General features: G+C 37.5%; 1 protein-coding gene across 1 annotated transcript in view; it reads right to left on the bottom strand.

The window, feature by feature from the left end:
* galnt17.L (polypeptide N-acetylgalactosaminyltransferase 17 L homeolog) overlaps positions 1-20,383 on the bottom strand; it is a 190,472-nt gene that overhangs the window by 79,927 nt on the left and 90,162 nt on the right. The window contains exon 4 of the mRNA XM_018246941.2: positions 11,602-11,776. Within this exon, the coding sequence (XP_018102430.1) occupies positions 11,602-11,776 (175 nt within the window). The remainder of the gene's footprint in view (positions 1-11,601; positions 11,777-20,383) is intronic.

Below are 20,383 nucleotides of genomic sequence, written 5' to 3' on the forward strand. Positions count from 1 at the left end.
GCACTTGATCCTAAATAAGATGCATTAATCTATATTGGTGGCAAAATAATCCTATTGGATTTATTTCATGTGTAAATGATTTTAGCAGACACATGTACAAAAAGATCCCTTATCTGGAAAGTCCCAGGTCTCAAGCATTCTGGAAAGTCCCAGGTCTCAAGCATTTTGTATAAAAGATCCCAGACCTGTATTATGATTTTACATAAATTGATGTCTGCAACTGATTCTTCTTTTATAATGCCATAAAGTCATAATGGAAAAATGTCCTGATCCCAACTGGAGGTTGACAGATTAGTTACTGCAGTTCATTGTTTCACTATGGGTAATGCTTATGCACATTTCATATATTCATATTTTATTTTATGTTCTATGAGTGCATATTCTTTGGTTAGTTGATTGTTTTAAAATAATAATGCCTTTTAAATTGACAGTATAAAATATTTTTGCAGTATTATAACAATTTGTATTTGTTCTGCTTATACTAATGGGTTAATTAAAGGATAAATGAAAAACCCTAATTTTGTAGGCATTAATAAGTAATATATGGTGTTGCTTTTACATGGTGCTAAAAAATAATATTATCTTTAAAAATAGCCCCTTTATTAGAGCTCCCTATAGATGTTTTCTGGTCCCTGTCTGTGTTTCAAATGAGTGGTGGGCATGTCCTAACGGTGTATGCCAGAAGCACAGTTAAAGGGGGACAGCCAATCACAGCCCTGAAGTCATACAAGCACAGACAGGCTTCGGTTCCCTATCAGGTCCTGTTAGTCGCTGATTGGTTCCTGTCCTACAGTGCAGTGTGCTGACTGCCACCAGCTCCCCTGCACAGCCTGGGAAATCAGGGGGGAGGAAGTGGAAGAGAAGGGAGGGATTATTAGGATTATTGACATTTTCAATAAATCATAATACATTTTTAGCAGAATTCTTCTATATATAAATGAATATAATGCAATGGTACATTCTTATTTATTATTTTTTTTCACAAAATGTCTCCTTTAACTATAAGCAGGTCCGGCCAGGCCTAGGGAGGCAAAATATGAGGGGCGGCATGCCGCCCAGCCACTTTCTGAGGAGCACTGGGAATGCACAGCTCCCCAGTGCTTATGAATTTAGCCATTTCATTAAAGGACCAGTAACATCAAAAAAAAAATTTGTTGGTAAACTACGAAAAAAAAACGCCAAGACAAATTAAAAAGCCTTTATTAAGAAATAACTTACCGAAACTCCACTTCAGCTTCTCTTCAGAAAAGGCGACAGGGCGACCAATCCATAGTGCGGCGCTGGATTGCTCCTTCCTGGCTAGCTCCCATATTCTACTGACAGCATGTGAAGGAGGTGGGCCTGCAGGCAGTTGTAGCAAAAGTTCTCCTGGCAATCCAAACAGTATGAGCTGGCCAGTTGCCCTTGTCACAAGAGGAACACCGCGGCTCAGACTTGCAAGGAGGGCGCCCTGCGAAGGAGGCCGGAGGAAGAACACAAAGCCAACCTGTCCGTCCTCTCCTCCTTGCAGAGCAGCTCTGGAGACGAACCTTTATTCTCCTCATCCCCCAGCAAGATACCATATATCTGCCAAGCAGTGCACACAGAGAAAGGAGACACAGGACAGACATCTCACACTCCTCAGCCTCACTGATGTCCTTTCCGTAACCCCATCGCTACCAGCTAGCGACTTTAATAGCACATCCCTATCTGATAAGAAACTCTTAGCGGGCAGGAGGGACACAGATCTCTAATGAGGGGCATTAGGAAGGGGCAAACTCTCTATCTCCCAATCACCCCTTCATGTCTGATTGCTGAGCTTTCAGGGACCCTGCCAGCCAGAGCCCCTGCGTATTATTCTTATTATTAGTGCAGGCGATGGAAGAACTTACTACTTTTGTATCCAAGTCATTTGATCACAAGATCAAGGAGAAAGAGATGATCACTTACCAGGAGGTGCTGGAAAGCAGCCCGGTGCGGGGCAAGGAGTCTGGCTCCAGACTCCTTGCCCCCGCGCCACTGGATGATCCCATATAGAAAAACTGCCATTTTAAGTACTACAGCTTGCCCTTTGGCTCAGTTGGGTTGTGCATATAGTTAGATTACATTAGCCAATAAATGAACAGAGCTTTGTATTTTACTCTAACAATTCTTGCTTCTTAGTTAGAACCTGAGTTAGTTAGATCATGAGTAAAAAAAGCAGACAGAACAACATGGTGGCACAAGGTGAAAGATGTAAAACTGCATATGTATAACAGAGAAAAGTAGGGACTGGACAGCCTTCCAATGTAGTCTGAATTTCTTTATTGAAGCGCTACATGTTTCGGACCACAACGGTCCTTCCTCGGGTGCGTGTTACAAATAGTTTAATTACAGTGACCTTTTTAAACCCTGTTCACCTCCAATCAGCCCCAAGTGTTTCCTCAGCTCATTCTAGTGGCCAGAGGACAGAATACAAGAACTTCATTACACATGGATGCTATTGCACAATTCTACAATCTATGCAAATGCAATACACCAAACTGTAGCTTCTAGTCTTTACAATGTTTTATATAGTATAAATAAATAGTCTACTTGGTGTCGTGTGTCTCATCAATCTGTTCATGTTTTTCAAATCTCTTTTGTCCTTATATTGAAGGTTTCGTTTTCATTTTCATGCTGTAATAAATCTACAATTAGTTACAAATTTACGCTGAACCATTTTCACATTTCAGAAAAAGCATTTATAAGAAGCACTTAAGGCTCCAGGCCTCATTCATACCCTGTGGTTCTATCGTATTCAACCTGTCTATCCAATTTGCTTCACATCTTAATAAAATGTTTTTCCTATCCCCACCTTGTGATGGCTTTTGTATCTGTTCCAAACCATCCACCTTAAGCTAGCGGCGTTATGTTTGGCTGTATGAAAGTGCCTCCCTACCAGGGTGTGGTTTTTCTTTTCAGTGTGGTTGTAAGCGCTGATTGATCTTTTATGTTCCCCAATTCTTACTTTCACATTACGAGATGTTTGCCCCACATACAATATTCCACAAGGACATTTTAGAGCATAGACAACCCAGTCTGAGTTACAGGTGGAGTGCTGTTTTATAGGGATCTTAAGGCCACTATGGGGATTATAGAATTGCAACTGCTGCAGTTAAGGCAAGGTCAGGTCCCATTTTTTGGGGTACTTAAAAATCTGGTTGTGTTCTTTTGTGTACATACATCTGCTTTTACAAGAAAATTTGAAATATTTTTGCCTCTTCTATAGGAGAAAAGCATATTTTCTTTAAACAATTTCCCTAATGTATGGTCATGTCCCAGGATAGACCAGTGTCTATTCACAACTTGTTCAATATTTTTGCTGAGTGACCCATACTCAGTTACAAAAAAGGTATTCTTTTGCCCATATTTTGATTTTTGCTTGTTTGGCCCTCTTACGCCGCTGAACCGATCTTGCTCCCGGTAACCTCGCCTCTTTGTCTCTCCTAAAAAAGATCTCTGGGTTTGCCGGGGATCCCTTAGCGCTGTATTCCCAACTGGAGCTCTCCAGCACATCCGTATCACTTTCACCGCTGCGGAGGGGAGGAGTCCAGTTTCGATGATGCGGCTGCGGTGCGCTGGTTCCTCTATGGTGTCTCGGCAGTCCAAACCTCTCAGTGTGCATTTGCTGCCGTGGAGATTCACCTTGCCAGCTGTATATCAAGCCACATGTGTAATCACGGGTATCTCTTTCAAATTTCTTAATCTTTCGTGCTATCACGTCTCTCTTCAATTTCTCGATGTTGATGGAGATATCTTTTAATGTTTTTTCAAAATCTGATGTATTTGGAGTTTTCTGTCTCGCAGTCTCCTTTAGGATGGCAATGTCTTGCTTTATTTTTTGGATTTCAGGTTGTAAATACTCCACTGTTAGAACCATGGCATCAAGGCTTGCCTTATTCCAGATGCCTTCCCATTTTGCCATTAATTCTTTGTTATTAATACATCCTAAGGTGGTTAGTCTTATCCTTAATCCACAAGGAATTCTTTTGGTTTTTATATATTCCACCGGGGTTGAGCTGTGAGATGTCAAGTTCAGTTCTTTCTTTGATAAATTTAGTAATTGGTTATAAAAGTCTTTATCATTGTTTGATCCAAATAAGGATAGTGTGATATCTGCTGAGGCTAATACCTCAGCAATTTCTGCTTCAGAATATGCAATATGTGACCCTTCTTGGGACATTTCAGGCTTTTTGTTGTAATGTGGATCTCAGGAGTGGGGTTTAGTGATACAATAAGCAATGAATTCCTTATTAATCCACTTGTTTAAATTCCTTTAAATATATGTATATAACAATTTGAGAAGTGTACTTAATACTATAGTAATACATTATAACCATAACTGTGTGCTTTTCATTTAAACAATCTACAAACATTTACAAAATACATTTAAAAAATTGTGTTTTAAAATGTTTAACACCTAAAGATATTGGCTTCAGAACCCATTTTCAATTTCAAGTTTACTAGACCTGCAACTCTTTCTTCTTCTCACACACTTCAATGAACTTTGCCAATTCCATTATAGTGTATCCTTTTGGTTTAAACACCACAGTGCATCCACGGCACCAGGAAATATTAATATTTTTTTTTATATTTTCTATTTACCAGCATTCACACCTTTTGTGGTGTTAAATGAAAATGTTTGACAAACAAACATAGCAAACAATTTGACTTTATAGATGTTTTCCTGTCCACTCAAAAATCAAAAAGCAGCTACAAATACTGTACCCTCTAAAAGGTATGTTTTATAATGCTGCTTTTCAAGCATTTGTGTGTTTTATAATGCTGCTGTTCAAGCATTACATTGCATAAATGACATGCCACTTCCTATTTGTATTAAATCTGGCCCTTGCACAAGGCTACAGCAAGGTTGTACAGGAATTCAATGAGACAAAATTAGGTCATTGTCTCAACCTTTTAGACTTTAAATTATAAGGCTCTTGTCTGAACCAGAAAGTTTATTAATGAAGCAGCAAGGATTAAAAAAAAAAAAGAATCATAATAATGCATTCAGACCTCGTATGAGAATGCAGCTGAAATATGGCAAACTGTAATTTTTTTTTATACTTACATTTTTTTATTATTTGAAATAAACCAAACAAGCATATTGACATTGCTTATCAACTTTGCTAATCTTCTTCAGTTAAGTACCTAGTACCAATTTCTCATAAGATAGCGACATGAAAAATAAACATCTCTTATGGTACCTATACCGAAGATACTTTAGTATGAAAAAGGGTATACTATTAAGGGGAAATAAAGAGGAATAAAGAAAAAAAAAGGGCGGGGGGGGGGAGATTAAAAAAGATAACAACGAACAAGGGGTCTGAAATAAATCAAAATATGTCCATCTATTAATCTTACTTAAATGCACCTTATACTCTATTCCAGGGAACATAATGTTTAGTCTTTTAGATGAAAGTCCAAGTTTTAGTGGCAAACTGTAGTCTTAAACATTTTCTGGCATATAGCAGTGACTTGCTCAGCTGTCAGAAGGTGTGTGGTCATTCTGAGACTTCCTTTTAGATTGTGCCATTGTTCAGCATGTATATCTGGTATGGATGCACATCTTGAGGTCAATGCTTGAGGAAGTCACACATGGGAATTTTGTTGAGTTGCCCAAAACTGCTGTGATGCACAAAGATAGGAAGACTGCTCTGTAATTGACTTTAATAAGTTAAGCCAAGTCTACAATTGTGTAAAATAAGGGTGTAATTGTCAGTTGAAAGAAGCATAAATATGTATAAATCAGTGTGATTAGCTCTTTGATCTTAGTTGCCTCTGTGCTCTAAGTGGTATTAATCCACATAAAAGAACTACAATGCCACATAAATACACTGTTTATTTAACAACAAATGAAATGTTACACTTTTTAATAAAAAAATACAACATTTCTGACTGTGTCTTATTGGGACCTGTTATCCAGAATTTCTGAGACCTGGGGTTTGCCAGATAATGGATCATTCTGTAATTTGGATCTACATTCTTTGTTTACTTGAAAATTAGGTAAACATTAAATAAACCCAATAGGCTGGCTTTGCTTCAATTGAGGATTAATTTTATCTTAGTCAGGGTCAAGTACAAGCTACTGTTTTATTATTACAGAGAAAAAGGAAATCATTTTAAAAAAATTGGATTATTGGGATTGGGAGTCTTTGGGAGATGGCCTTTCAGTAACTCAAGAAGAGCTTTCTTGAAAACATGTTTCCTGATAACAGATCCAATACCTGTACCTCCACTGAAGGTGGTTCACAACTAACTGTGGCTGCAGTAAGGTCCTTGCAGTAAATCAGTAGGAAATGATCTACCATTGAGTCACCATTCTGAAGCTTTGAGTAATTTGGCACACGTAAAGTTCTCCGCAAAGTAAATACCATATATACTTGAGTATAAGCCGAGTTTTTCAGCATCCAAAATGTGCTGAAAAAGTCTACCTCGCCTTATACTCGAGTCAGTGGGCAGTAGCTGAGACTGCAGTCACTTTTAATCATTCCTATACCAACAGTTCGCTTGGGGAGAGACTGCAATATCACACAGCACCCTCTGTTGGTTATATGAAAGAATAACAGTGCGCCATCTGTTGGTTATATAAAAGAATAACAGTGATTGCAATATCACACAGCGCCATCTGTTGCTTATATGAAAGAATAACAGTGACTGCAATATCACACAGCACCCTCTGTTGGTTATATGAAAGAATAACAATGTGCCCTCTGTTGGTTATATGAAAGAATAACAGTGACTGCAATATCACACAGCGCGATCTGTTGGTTATATGAAAGAATAACAGTGTGCCCTCTGTTGGTTATATGAAAGAATAACAGTGACTGCAATATCACACAGCACCCTCTGTTGGTTATATGAAAGATTAACATTGACTGCAATATCACACAGCTCCCTCTGTTGGTTATATGAAAGAATATCAGTGACTGCAAGATCACATAGTGCCCTCTGTTGGTTATATGAAGGATTAACAGTGATGGCAATATCACAGCGCCCTCTGTTGGTTATACAAAAGATTAACAGTGATGGCAATATCAAACAGCACCCTCTGCACATGGTAGTGGGACAGTGGGACAATGCACACAGCAATTCTCTGTCACCATCAACTTTGCAAAGAAGTCAGTTTGATCGCTGGGGGGGTCGCTTTGGCGGAATGTGCGATGCTGGGAGACAGGGCTGTAGTTGTGTCTAGGCTTATACTCGAGTCAATAAGTTTTCCCAGTTTTTGTAGGTAAAATTAGGTACCTCGGCTTATACTCGAGTATATACGGGACAAGCAAAGTGAGGTTAAAGTTTAGTGATCAGTGCCCATGCAATTATAGACAATGAAGTGGAAAAAGACATGTAAGAAGTCCAGTAACATCAAGGAAGTACAGAAATGCAAGTGAGAGTGATTGCTATGCCTGAGGCATAGAGGCATGGAAAGGCAATTTATGATAGATAGTGGAGATTTTTAAAAGAGCTTATTGCAGGTATGGATGATTTAATAAAAAAAGAATGTGTTTCATGCTTAATTTGAAAAGAACTTTATTATACAGTTTTTAGTCTGGGTGACAGGTCCCCTTTAAGATGCTTTCCATTTTTTCCCAAGTTTGGGCAATGATTTAGCTAAATATTTTTACAAATCATAAAGATTGCTTGTATAGTTTAAGGGGCAGATTTATCAAAGGTCGAAGTGAAAATTTGAATTTAAAACATTTGAATTTCGAGCTAATTTTTGAGTACTTCGATTAGGGAATAGTCCAAATTTGATTCTAATTCTAAAAAAAGTCTTGTATTAGCAGTTTTCACTGATTTACAGTATATCATTTCTCCCCTGTAGGAGTTGGAAGCTGCAAGGGAGAATGGGTTCTCTATTTAAAGGAGAATTGAACCCATTTTTAAAAAACCGAGTACCCCCCACCCCAGGTAGACTTCCCTCCTCCCACCAGGCTAACTGCCCCCCGGGAAAATGTCCCATACTTTATACTAACCCCTCGGCACGGATTCTGTCAACAGAGTTCCACACATCCATCGTCCGGGTCCTCGGTAAGCTAACCCGGTGATCGGTATTTCTGCGCATGCGCAGTTGGAGCAGTTTGCCGGTTTGCGACAACTCTGCATGCGCGGAATTACACGGAAATTGCCGAACTCCCAGTCAGCTTACCATGGACCCGGAAGATGGATGCGTGAAATTCCGCTGGCAGAATCTGCGCCTCGGGGTAAGTATAAAGTATAGGGCATTGTCCTGGGGGGGGGCAGTTAGCCTGGGGGGAGGAGGGAGGGAGGTCTACCTTGGGTGGGGGTACTCGTTTTTTTAAAAATCGGTTGAATTCTCCTTTAAAGGATATTATGGTCTGGCCCTGGAAGCTATAGTGTTCAGGAGGGAACATGCAGTCCATTCCAATGGTCCAGTTCACATGTTGGTGTGCACTTTCCAAATGAAGGCTGTACTGTGCAAAATGATTTAATCATACTTAAGTGTTAGAAAGTTCTCTCAGAGCAGGGCACAGAACAGGAGAGGTTACCTGTCTGTGTTAAGAACTACCAGAGGGGCTGAGGGCGCTGCCTGCCACTGCAAGGAGTAGAGGGAGACGTGACCAGGTAATTTAAGTTCTACCAGAAGGTGAGCCAGGCCAGAAGATGGATAATTTGTGTCCCTGGATAGGAGAGTAAAAGGGGCTTAGTGAGTAGCCCGAATATGTGAGTGTGAAAGCCAACCTTTATGGTGAGAACCCCAGTGTGGTGAAAAGTTTGAATGCGTGAAGCTGAAACGGTGATGAACTGTATGCTGTGACTTTATGTTGGAAAAAGTCCTGAATAAAACAGTGTTGTTTGCCTGAAGACGCTGTGTCCCTGTCTTTATGCTCCTGATCCTCTGCTTATCTGCCTACCATAGCTATTTTCTCTAAAAAATTACATGTACAGGCAGCCAGCTTGTCACATTTCTCACTTGTAAATTGACAGTTTAGTTGCTAATGAAAATCAGTTTTAGAAAGATCATTTGCAAAGGTCAATTTAGCAAAGATTATTGAAAATGTTATACTATACAATTAAGGACCTATGGGAAGTTAAATTTATATTAATTTTCATATCCATGCTGATAGCAACTTTGCACAAACAAGAGGAAAAATCTGGAAATATTAGACTAGTGCGTGTACACTGTCAGTTAGCAGTTCGTTATTTTTTCCTGCCAGTAGATGTTAGTATTCACGTAGTTGTGTGTTCTCAAAGTTTTCTTGAAACCTGTGCATTGTGGGAAGAGTCTCCAGGATCTGATGCTATATCCTTTTTCCTGATTATTGTAAGAATAAAGTAAGAGAATAAAGTATGAGCCATGCACGCAGCATCATCTTGATTGGTAAAAGTCCTGACTGTCACTGCACCTCCAGATTATCAACATACTCTGCTAACAGGTAACTATGCCTGCTCTGAAAAGTGCATAAATGGCATCAACCCCCTAACCTTAATCTTTGATTACCCCACTGTCCACTTCTTTGAGTCCTGACAGACCCCAGGATACTGTATTAAAAAAGGGATTTGACCGTAAACCAACCAACATACTTTTGTTTTGTTTTTAAACCTCTAGTTCTGTGCTCACAGTCCAGCATTCTTTGTTATTTATTGATGATCGATGGTTTAAAACACACTTCTTGCGGCTTCATTGGCTTGTGATGCTTTCATCTAAAAATTAGCAAAGTACACTCCACGGAGCACTTCAGAACAACACAAGCATCTCAAAGAAGACAACAAAAGACTGGCTAATTGGGGAATGCAATACAACTAATTAAAGAAGAAAATATGGGCACTTACTGAAAATTTGTTATTAAAATAAAAGCCACCCAACATAAAACACAAATTCTCAAGTTGTTATTCTAATTAACAATATCATTAAAAAAATTGCAGTCTTCTACAAGAATACATAAAACCATAGTGGTTATTGAGCAACTTTACTATCTAACTTTGACTGTCACTAGAATCATAGCAGACAATCTAGCAATATTTTCTGTCATCAGTAAGCATTTGGGTACTTATGGCACACATTTAATAATGTAGAGCTATATAGATGCTAGATGCTTTACCCAATACACGATTTTCGATATAAAGCTATACATGCTTTACCCAATACACATTTTTTGATTTACTAATACTCTTTGGTTGCTGGTTCTTTTCTGCAAATATATATATATATATATATAAAACAAGAATTATACGCTTGCACTCCGAACCAGTCTTCCATTAGTGAGGGTGCAGGGTCAAAGCATTATGTATAGTTCAAAAGGGCCCGCACTTCACGATTAGTGAACCATCAATATTTTATTTCTCAAACTCCTCTTTGATTTGATTATTTCTCAAATATATATATGTATATGTATATGTATATATATATATATATATATATATATATATATATATATATATATATATATATATATACACATATAATACACAAGAGCTATGAATATCCTGTAAATTATACCATTATAAATATTGCTTAGTGAAGTTATCAGTTATAATGGATGCTTATTAATGTAATTTCTGTCACATGACTCACTTAAACTTGTGTATTATAATAAATAATTAATTACTAAAGATGAAATACAACAAGCAATCAAACCATTTATGAATAATATCAGTTTGAAGTGGTTGAACTGGCAGATATATTATACATCTTAAAAACAAGGTTAGAGAGACTGTTTAGCAAGGGAAGAATACAGGGATACTGAAATTAACTCAGCACAAATTTGATCCAGGAACTGTTCCAAATATCATTTTTTCTGCGATCTGATCAAATCAAGATTTTAAATTAATAAATGAGCTAAAATCAGGCATGGGAGTTTAGTCGTGGTTTTTTTTTTTAAATAAAATATGAGATCAATTTGAATTTTAGTAAATTACCCCCTAAGTATGGGGTCCCTCTGCTACTTTAGGTCATCACTTGGTTATCCATGAAGTTTCCCATGTACAGTTTATATAATTTAGATATGTATTAGCAACTGCAATGAAAGTTCAGTTTGTGTACAATGTCTCTTTAAATATTTTTTTTCATTCTATTTATTTTGTCATACCTCTCAATTGTCCCGTTTTTAGAGGGACAGTCCCTCTAGACAGCTCAACCCGCAGTCCCTCGTTTGTACTGGAAAGTCCCATTTCTCTGCACCGAACAGGCAGAAAAAGAAACAATGTTTCAAACTTAATTGCCTTTTGGCAGAGAGGCCAGAACAGCCACAGCAGAAGATAAGATACTTTTGTAACAATTTTGACATAGGCAAATGAGTAATTGTAACAATATGAGATAACATGTCCCTTGGGAAAAGTTAGACTCACAGCTTAAAGGGCAATTCACCTTCATTAGCAAAACTGTAATAACTGAAAAAAAAACACAGAAATTTGTTCAAACTTTCATAACCTGCCAAATTTTGTAAAATGAACATGGTAATTAGGGGGTGTGGCCACAAAAATGGGCATGGTCAAAAAAATCACTGCGCTACGGGCGCCAACTTCCCTCTTTTTATTCCCAAAATATAATACTGCACACTGTATATAACTAACTAAGCTAAATAACTTGAAAAACATTTTGTTCATTTTTTCATGATGTGCGAGTATTTATTAACCTACCAGCCAGCAGTGAATTCTACATGGGCATCAAAAAAGCCAGTGACTTGTCCTGTAGCGACTTTCCAGCCTTCTAGCCGTGCACGAATCAGCCCTTCCCTTTTCTGATTTCGGACCACTTTAACTAAACCTGGATATCTCTTGTGAACGTATTCTTCCAAAGGCCCCTTTAACTCTTCTGTGGAAAAAAACAAATGTAAAAAAATGAGATCACATTTTAAGTCAATTGGTATAAAAGTTCTTAAATTTATGTACTATTTGCTCTTTCTTTGTTGCCTCAGTTAAACCAGAAAGTAAAAGATATTTTCCTTTTTTTTTTATGCGGCTCTTTTACAAAAATATTTATCATTGATTATTATTAATTGTTCAGCGACTCTTCACTCCCAAATACTTTAAAAGGATACTGAAATACAAATTTTCCATAAATAAATGTTATGACAACTTTCTTTTGCTAAGTTTGTTCAGGCTGACTGCTGAAATGATTGGAAAAGCAGAAAATTTTTTTTATTTTAAAGTAATTTAAATATAATGTACTGTTTGCCTGCACTGGTACAACTGATATTTTTGCTTCAGAAACACTACTATAGTTTATATACATAAGCTGCGATATAGCCATGGGGCAGTCATTCAAAGTGCAGGTTACAAAGCAGATAATAGATGCACTGTAGAATCCCATTGTATTCTATTACATACAGTAGCTTATCTGTTATCTGTACCTTTTGTACTTTTTAACCTTAATGGCTGCTCCCATGGCTCCACAGTAGCCTATTTACAAAAACTATAGTTGTCTTTCTAAAGCAAACACATAACTTTAACCAATGCACAGCAAGAGTATATTACTTTAAAACATTTTAATTTTTTGATGTCAGTGTTCCTTTAAGTGAGTTGTGCCTGGAAGTATAGGCAACTGTGCAATTGTGAGCTGATATCCTGCAGAATAGCTTCAGATTTGTGATTCAGTTTTATCCTGTACCTCATCTGATAGCATCCATCTCTAGGACCCCAGTGCATCCCGCTGCAGAATATTAATGGAATGTTATTATCTCACACAGAATGTCACATAGAATTAAGTGACAAGAGTGGCATATTTTTCTGTGTCTGTCTTGACAGCTCTGAACATATAATGCCCTTGTCTGAATGAAACCCCGGACCCCAGACTTGCAAGACAGCAATATGAAACAGAACTATAATTATAATAGAAAATAATGACCCTCTTGCTCTTTCAATTTCCATTTCTGTTTTGGTAACAATGCAAGTCTATCAATATGCTTACTTATTTGATAGTAACTGGCTAATTTATTTGCTGTCATAATAAAAAAGCAAGAAAACTGCAATATTTATAGGGGGGGGATGTAATAAATATTAAATATGCTACTTTTCTAGTAACCAATAGCAACCAGCAGATAGCATTTACTGGTAGTCCTGATAGTGTTTATAATCTATAATTAAACTGTTTAATGTTGTTGTTTTTCTAAAACAGCAATGTACTAATGTGACTATTACCATGTTTAAAAATTTTAAATTTTCTAATATTAATATTAATATTTCTTAATTCAGTACAGATCCTGTCACCTCATTAAGAGTATCAGTTACTGAAATCCTTATGGTGGTCACATTTTTGGATTTCGTAGTAGAGTTCTGAGCAAAGTAAAATTTTGTGAAAACTTCTTTTAAATCTCAGGGGGGAAAAGTGTGTAAAGAAAAGTGGTAAAAAATACTTTGCAGTGGTTTTATAAATGATCTAAATAGTACAATTATGTGAAATAGCAGTTTTCTATTTTAGTTTAATTAACACATGGCATGGTTTGGAGGAAAACGGTTATTTCCATTAAAATAAAGGTGTTAACTTTGAATATTCCATACTGCAGTTATTTTTACATTCAATTTTGAAATATTTGGGTAGAAACATTTTTAGATATTTAATGTGACATGGATAAAAAAAATTGCAGTCAGTGTAATGAATATAAAACTCCACTCTATAAAACCAGCTTAGAAGTATGGGAAGCACATTTGTGCAAACGTTTGAAGCTGTGGCCTTGCTAAGAAGAAATATCATGCAACTGGCAGAGCCTAGAATAATGATCAGCATCTGTTTAATGTTCATCATTTACTGGATGACATCATATTGGTAAGAGAATGTAATATACTTGAACGTTACCAGAATACTTTAATCCAAAGAGTTTAAAGTCAGCTGATGGGCACCAGCTAGATATTTGGGGGTGGAAAGATCACATTTCATATATGTTTAGGACCACAGATGTGTCTTGCAAACAAACTTCTTTATCAACTCCCAGGCTTATTGGTGATATCAGTAGTATCTCAATTGAACATACATGAGGGGGCAGATTTATAAAGGGTCGAATTTCGAAGTAAAAAATACTTCGAAATTCGACCATCAAATTAAAATACTTCGACTTCGAATATCGAAGTCGAAGGAATTTTTACAGAATTTGGCAATCGAACGATTTCAGCAATCGATCGAAGGATTTTCCTTCGACCTCTAAAGACTTAGAAAACTGCTCTAGAAAGTCCCCATAGGCTAACATAGCACTTCGGCAGGTTTCATTTGGCGAAGTATTGAAGTCGAAATTTCTTTAAAGAGATAGTACTTTGATTATAGAATGGTCGAATATTCGAACGATTTTTACTTCGAATCGAAGTCAAAGTAAATTCGAAGTCGTAGAATCCTATTCGATGGTCGAAGTATCCAAAAAATTATTTCGAATTTTTTTACTTCGAAAATTCCCTCGAATTCGCTTTGACCCTTGATAAATCTGCCCCGAGGTATTTTCTAGCACATGTAAAGGTATTCAGATTGCACAGTTACCCTCACACAAGGGAATTTCACTCCTCCCTTCCACCTGGTGATCCTCTCCCCAGTAAAGCCAATCTCACAATTGGGTATTGGGGCACCCTACCTGGTCCTGAGCTCACCCACTCATGCCCCTACGCTAGCAGCTCAATCACCATGGGGTCCTACTCACTGAAGCATTCCATGAGCCTACTTTTTGCTCCTGAAGTGACAACCTGGCACCATGCCCAGACCCAGTCTTGTACCCACCTGACCACTAGGTGGAAACCAGGAAAAGAGCCCTGAGCCCATGTGTTCTTCCTTTTTATATTTTCAAACACTGAATTGCCATTGCATCACTTTTACCATGGAAAGAGAAATAATCACCCAGGGCTTCTGAGGACCACCTTGGGGGTCGAAACTATAAGGAAAACTGCCTGGGAAGAATTACAGCTAACTTTAGGGGCCGATTCACTAACTTCGAGTGAAGGATTCGAAGTAAAAAAACTTAGAATTTCGAAGTGTTTTTTGGGATACTTCGACCATCGAATGGGCTACTACGACCTTCGACTACGACTTCGAATCGAACTATTCGAACTAAAAATCGTTCGACCATTCGACCATTCGATAGTCAAAGTACTGTCTCTTTAAGAAAAAACTTCGACCCCCTAGTTCGCCATCTAAAACCTACCGAACTCAATGTTAGCCTATGGGGAAGGTCCCCATAGGCTTTCCTAAGTTTTTTTGATCGAAGGATATTCCTTCGTTTGTTGGTTTAAAATCCTTCGATCGAAGGAATAATCCTTCGATCGTTCGATCGCACTATTTGCGCTAAAATCCTTAATTCCCAGTCGAATATCGAGGGTTAATTAACCCTCGATATTCGACCCTTTGTGAATCGGCCCCTAAGTGTCTCTACAAATACATTTAACCTTTTTTGTGATTAATATAAATAGTATCTGGATGTCAAAATGATAATGTTATAATGAAAGTTTACATAAAATTGCAAATGGTATAAAATGGAACTGTATCGAGCAAGCACGCACATGGAACTACACTTATACACATCACATTCTAAAAATTGTTAGGACAGAACAGTACAAAACAGTGTGACTATTCTAAGTAAAAAATACAAATGGTATGTTCCTCTATATATTTAATGTAAAGGTAAGTAAAATCATCCTTGAACTCCAAGATAAGATCATTCTCTGATCTTATTCACTGTGTACATGCTTTCCCTAGCAGAATTTCCATTAAATGTAGCTTAATTGCCATTTTTCCTAACTACCTTTATTAATGCTTTCTCAGCTAAATAACTAGAAATATAAACTTTATATATACTAGAAATATAAACTTTTAATTGTGTACTCACATCAAAAAGTTGGTTAAAGCCAGGAAGCTAAGTCAAGCGTTACATACCCTAAAATCGGAAAGTGCCTATTAGATTGAGTCTTCTTCTGCTTTAGAAAACTGCTATTAGAAAGCATTTTCTATTGTACTTGCTCACAATATCAATTTCCCTCAGGTGCCAGATCCATCTATTTAGAAGCACAAGGGGAAAATTCAATTTGAAAGCAGGAGCTTCACATCTAGGATGGATATCATTGTTATAATTTTCCATGTGTATGTGTTCTGCCAGGATTTCTGGTTTGCAGAGGATGCTACTGCCCTTGAGGTTCTTTTTGTTGTCTAATTGAATGCTTTCAGATAGTATTCACTACATTTTAAAGTAACTTATGACTGTAAAGAAAACTAAATGTCTTTAGAATCAACCCTACAGGCTGAAAAAGGTCATAAAAAACTCAACTAATTTCCTGCCAAAAAAGTGATAAATTGATGTCGAGAGCTGTATTCCCACTATTTCTCTGCAATACTTCATTGCTTACTCTGCATATTTTATGAAAAGGTTTATATATAAAAATAGTATTCATACAGGTAAACAAAGCGCACTGGTATCTTTCCAAATATAATCTTTAAGTTTTATAACCTTGTGTCATTCACAAAATCTATGTAATTGGTTCTTCCCAATAAGACTATTGTTATGTTTGTATAACCCCATCTTGGCTACCCCCTGAGCCATAGGATATACATCATTCATATCTTACCATCCAGGAACTGAATCCCCTTTGCTAAAATAAAGGGTACTGGGAATTTCTCTCGATGGCCATGCCTCTACCTAGTGGGATCCGGCGATACACCTATACGTGGCTCCACTAGGAAACAAATTATTAACCACACCGTTAAAGTAAAACAAATAGAATTTTTTATAACTAGCAGATTAAAACACAATTACATATCAATAACCCTTGCCCTTGAGATCCCGTATGGTAGTCCAATCCTGGCACAGTCCTTAACATGCAAAGTCCCACACATCACTCCTGGTGGATACAGAGAATCACAGTTCCTTTTCCCAAAAAGCTCTTAACTTTCCCCCGGTAGCGCTACCTGTCCAAATACCTCTCCTGTTGGACAGAGATAGTTTCACCCATGTAGCAGGCACATGGACAGCACCTGTCCTCACCAAGGGGACACACGCTAGAGCCTTTCAATACCCTCCATCAGGCAGACTCATCGGGGGCACACACAGAACTGGTACAGGCATCCACATAGTATCCAATCTTCAAGCCAAACACACAAAGCTTGCTTTAATCTTCAGGGTACATCTCCCAGCACTATCCATAGTGTGAGCACAACAAACCCCCTTTACTCCTCAAAACACAGCTCTCAGCACTATGTGATGGGATTAATTTTGATGACCAGATGCAATAGTGTTAATTGTAATGCATCACTATAAGGCTCTGTTATGTTGCGGTGTGGTACGTTTGTCTTTGCACATTCGCTGAGGTGCGCATGTATGTGTGCATACATATGCATGTGACAGATGTGAGTCCACGTTTGGTGCCAAAACCTTGATAAGGACGCCAATGGAAGTAAACAGTATTTGGTAATATTGCTAGATCCAGTTCTTGTACTGGTGATTCTCAGCTTCTGGCTTGTCTTATTCCTTGGACTTCTTATATACTTGATCACTGCTTGCCTTATAACTTCTGCCTGTAACCCGACTACGATTGAACTCAGCCTACCCCTGACATCGACCTGTTTTTGACTTTGACTGAACTTAGCCTGCCCCTGACCTTGGCCCATCATTGACCATGTTAATAATGAAAGTGGTCCTCAACACAGTCCTGAAGTGTGTCTTCTTTATTAAAGCTCCGCCTGCAAATATGACAGTTGCACAGTTAAAGTGGATGTCACTTGGCATGCAGTTGCAAATTCACTGGAATTCTATCTACATAGATACAAACTTACATAGTTACATAGTTAAATCGGGTTGAAAAAAGACAAAGTCCATCAAGTTCAACCCCTCCAAATGAAAACCCAGCATCCACACACACCCCTCCATACTTTCACATAAATTATATATACCCATACCTTTACTAACTATATAGCGTTTAGTATCACCTATAGTTCTGCACAATTTAATATCATATAAAAATATAAACAGTACTTTCAATGCCCACCTCCAGGTCATTAATAAACAAGTTGAAAAGCAAGGGACCTAGTACAGAGCCCGGTGGTACTCCACTACCAACACTGGTCCAATTAGAAAATGTTCCATTTACCACCACTCTTTGTAGTCTATCTTTTAGCCAGTTCTCTATCCAGGTAAAAATACTATGTTCCAGGCCAACATTCCTTAAATTAACCAGAAACCTTTTGTATGGCACTGTATCAAATGCTTTAGCAAAGTCTAAGTAAATCACATCCACTACCATCCCAGAATCGAGGTCCCTGCTTACCTTCTCATAAAAAGTTTGTCTGGCAAGATCTATTACGCATAAAACCATGATGGCACACACTCATAGTATTATGATTTGCTATAAATTCCAGTATCTTATCCTTTATTAACCCTTTAAAAAGATTTCCTACCACTGACGTCAGACTAACTGGCCTATAGTTTTGATGCTGAGAATGGGATCCTTTTTTGAATAGAGGCACCACATTAGCAATTCGCCAGTCTCTCAACACTATGCCAGACCTCAATAAATCCTGAAAAATTATAAATTATTATAATAAGAGGTTTGGCAATCACAGAGCTAAGCTTGCTAAGTTCACCCTGGGATGAATACCATCTGGCCCGGACCTTTGTTTATCTTAACATGTTCTAGTCTCTTTTGAATTTCCTCATGTGTGAACCATGCGTCATTAGTTGTATTACTAGAATTGGGACTATTAAGAAGGAAACCTTAATTAACTGGTAGACAGACGAAAAATATGAATTCAGAATCTGTTCTTTTGTTTTCATCAACCAACTGACCCCCCTCTGATACTAAAGGTCCCATCCCTTCCTGCTTCATTTTTTTACTATTAACATATTTAAAAAAATAATTTTGGATTCTTTTTACTGCTTGCTGCAATATCCTTTTCCATATCAATTTTAGCTTGCCTTATAGCTTCTTTGCATAATTTATCTAGGTAAATCTTCATCTAGGTAGGACGTTGAATAAAGCAATGTCCATTCAATGGGAATGTGATCTATAATGGGAAAATTTTAATTTTCTAAGTAAACAGCCCTAAACATGAGAGCACATTAGGAAAACTCAGTGGGGTTCATTTATAACATTATAACAGTGGGCAAATTACCACCTTGGCAGTAAAACATAGTGACCAATCAGTGATAAAAACAGAGCAAATACATTTTTATGTTTCATTCTGACATTCAACAAGGAGGCAAGCCATTTACTTATACAGGTATGGACCTTGTTATCGAGAATCCTCGGACCTGGGGTTTTCCAGATAAAGGATCTTTCTTTAATTTGGATCTTCATAACTTAAGTATACTAGAAAATCAAATAAACCAAATAAGCTGATTTTTCTTCCAATAAGGATTAATTACATCTTAATTAGATCTTAAGTAGAACAGCTGATATCATGCACTTTGTGCACCCAGTGTGCCACAGCCCTAACTGCTTAGTATACGCAATTATTATATTATTATTATTACTATACTTGCTGTCTAAGGCAGCTTCTGTTCAACTTTGAAAAGAGGCAGGCATATCTCGGACAGGTAGAATACACTGTTCAAAAAATGCAATTCGATGCAATTCGATTTCGACTTTTTCAGGCAAATTCACTAAAGGGAGAATTTTCGGCAGTAACCAGTTCGCCATACTCCACGCCACTTCACCAGGAGAAAATTCGTTACCACTATGCTAATTCACTAAAATGTGGAAGTTGTATCTCAACAGCTGGCTGGGCAAGCATTTCATAGCGAATGTTCGTTAGTGTTCATTTATGCCTAGCGAAACTTGGATAGCACTCCTACACTTAGGTTAATTTAAAAAGGGCAGGTACCTTAAGCCGTATGGACAACTTTATTAGTAATGTTGATGCAAATGCTTGAAGTGACCACTTTTTTCAAACACAATATGGCATAGGCTACAAGCTTATGACCTCCTCAGTGAGGATCTTTGAAACGCAACGCTTGAGTTTGTATGTGCTGCATGAGAGAAATTGCCTCTGTCGATAAAACCGAGGAAAGCAGCAAAAGGGTTTAAAAGGGATCTTGGAATGGAATTCTGTGTAAAGACTAAACTCTGTCTTAATATTGAATAAATGAGAATGCTGTTGTAAACTGTGAGTTAAACTGTTTGCAGGTTTTTGTTACTGTGTTAGATTACACATACAGCATACCTTTCTTATTTAATGCTTGTTGTTATCGGTGTATATCATATTCTTATTTGCACTCAAGGTGCCTTGGAAACCATTAGGTGTAGTCACTGCATATGTAAGTACTCTCTCTACTCTCTCTACCAATAATCATGCCTTAGAACATAGTGCCAGGAAAGGATTACACCGATACAAGGTTTTTACAGCTTGCAATTATATTGTACATGTGTGCAAGATAAAGAGAGAACAATCTGGTAAAATTTAAAGCTATGTTAAAAGAAATGGCAATGCACCTGAGATTATTCTTTGTTTATTTTTGATAAT

Source organism: Xenopus laevis, chromosome 2L (genome assembly GCF_017654675.1).
Source record: "Xenopus laevis strain J_2021 chromosome 2L, Xenopus_laevis_v10.1, whole genome shotgun sequence".
Taxonomy (NCBI): Eukaryota; Metazoa; Chordata; class Amphibia; order Anura; family Pipidae; genus Xenopus; species Xenopus laevis.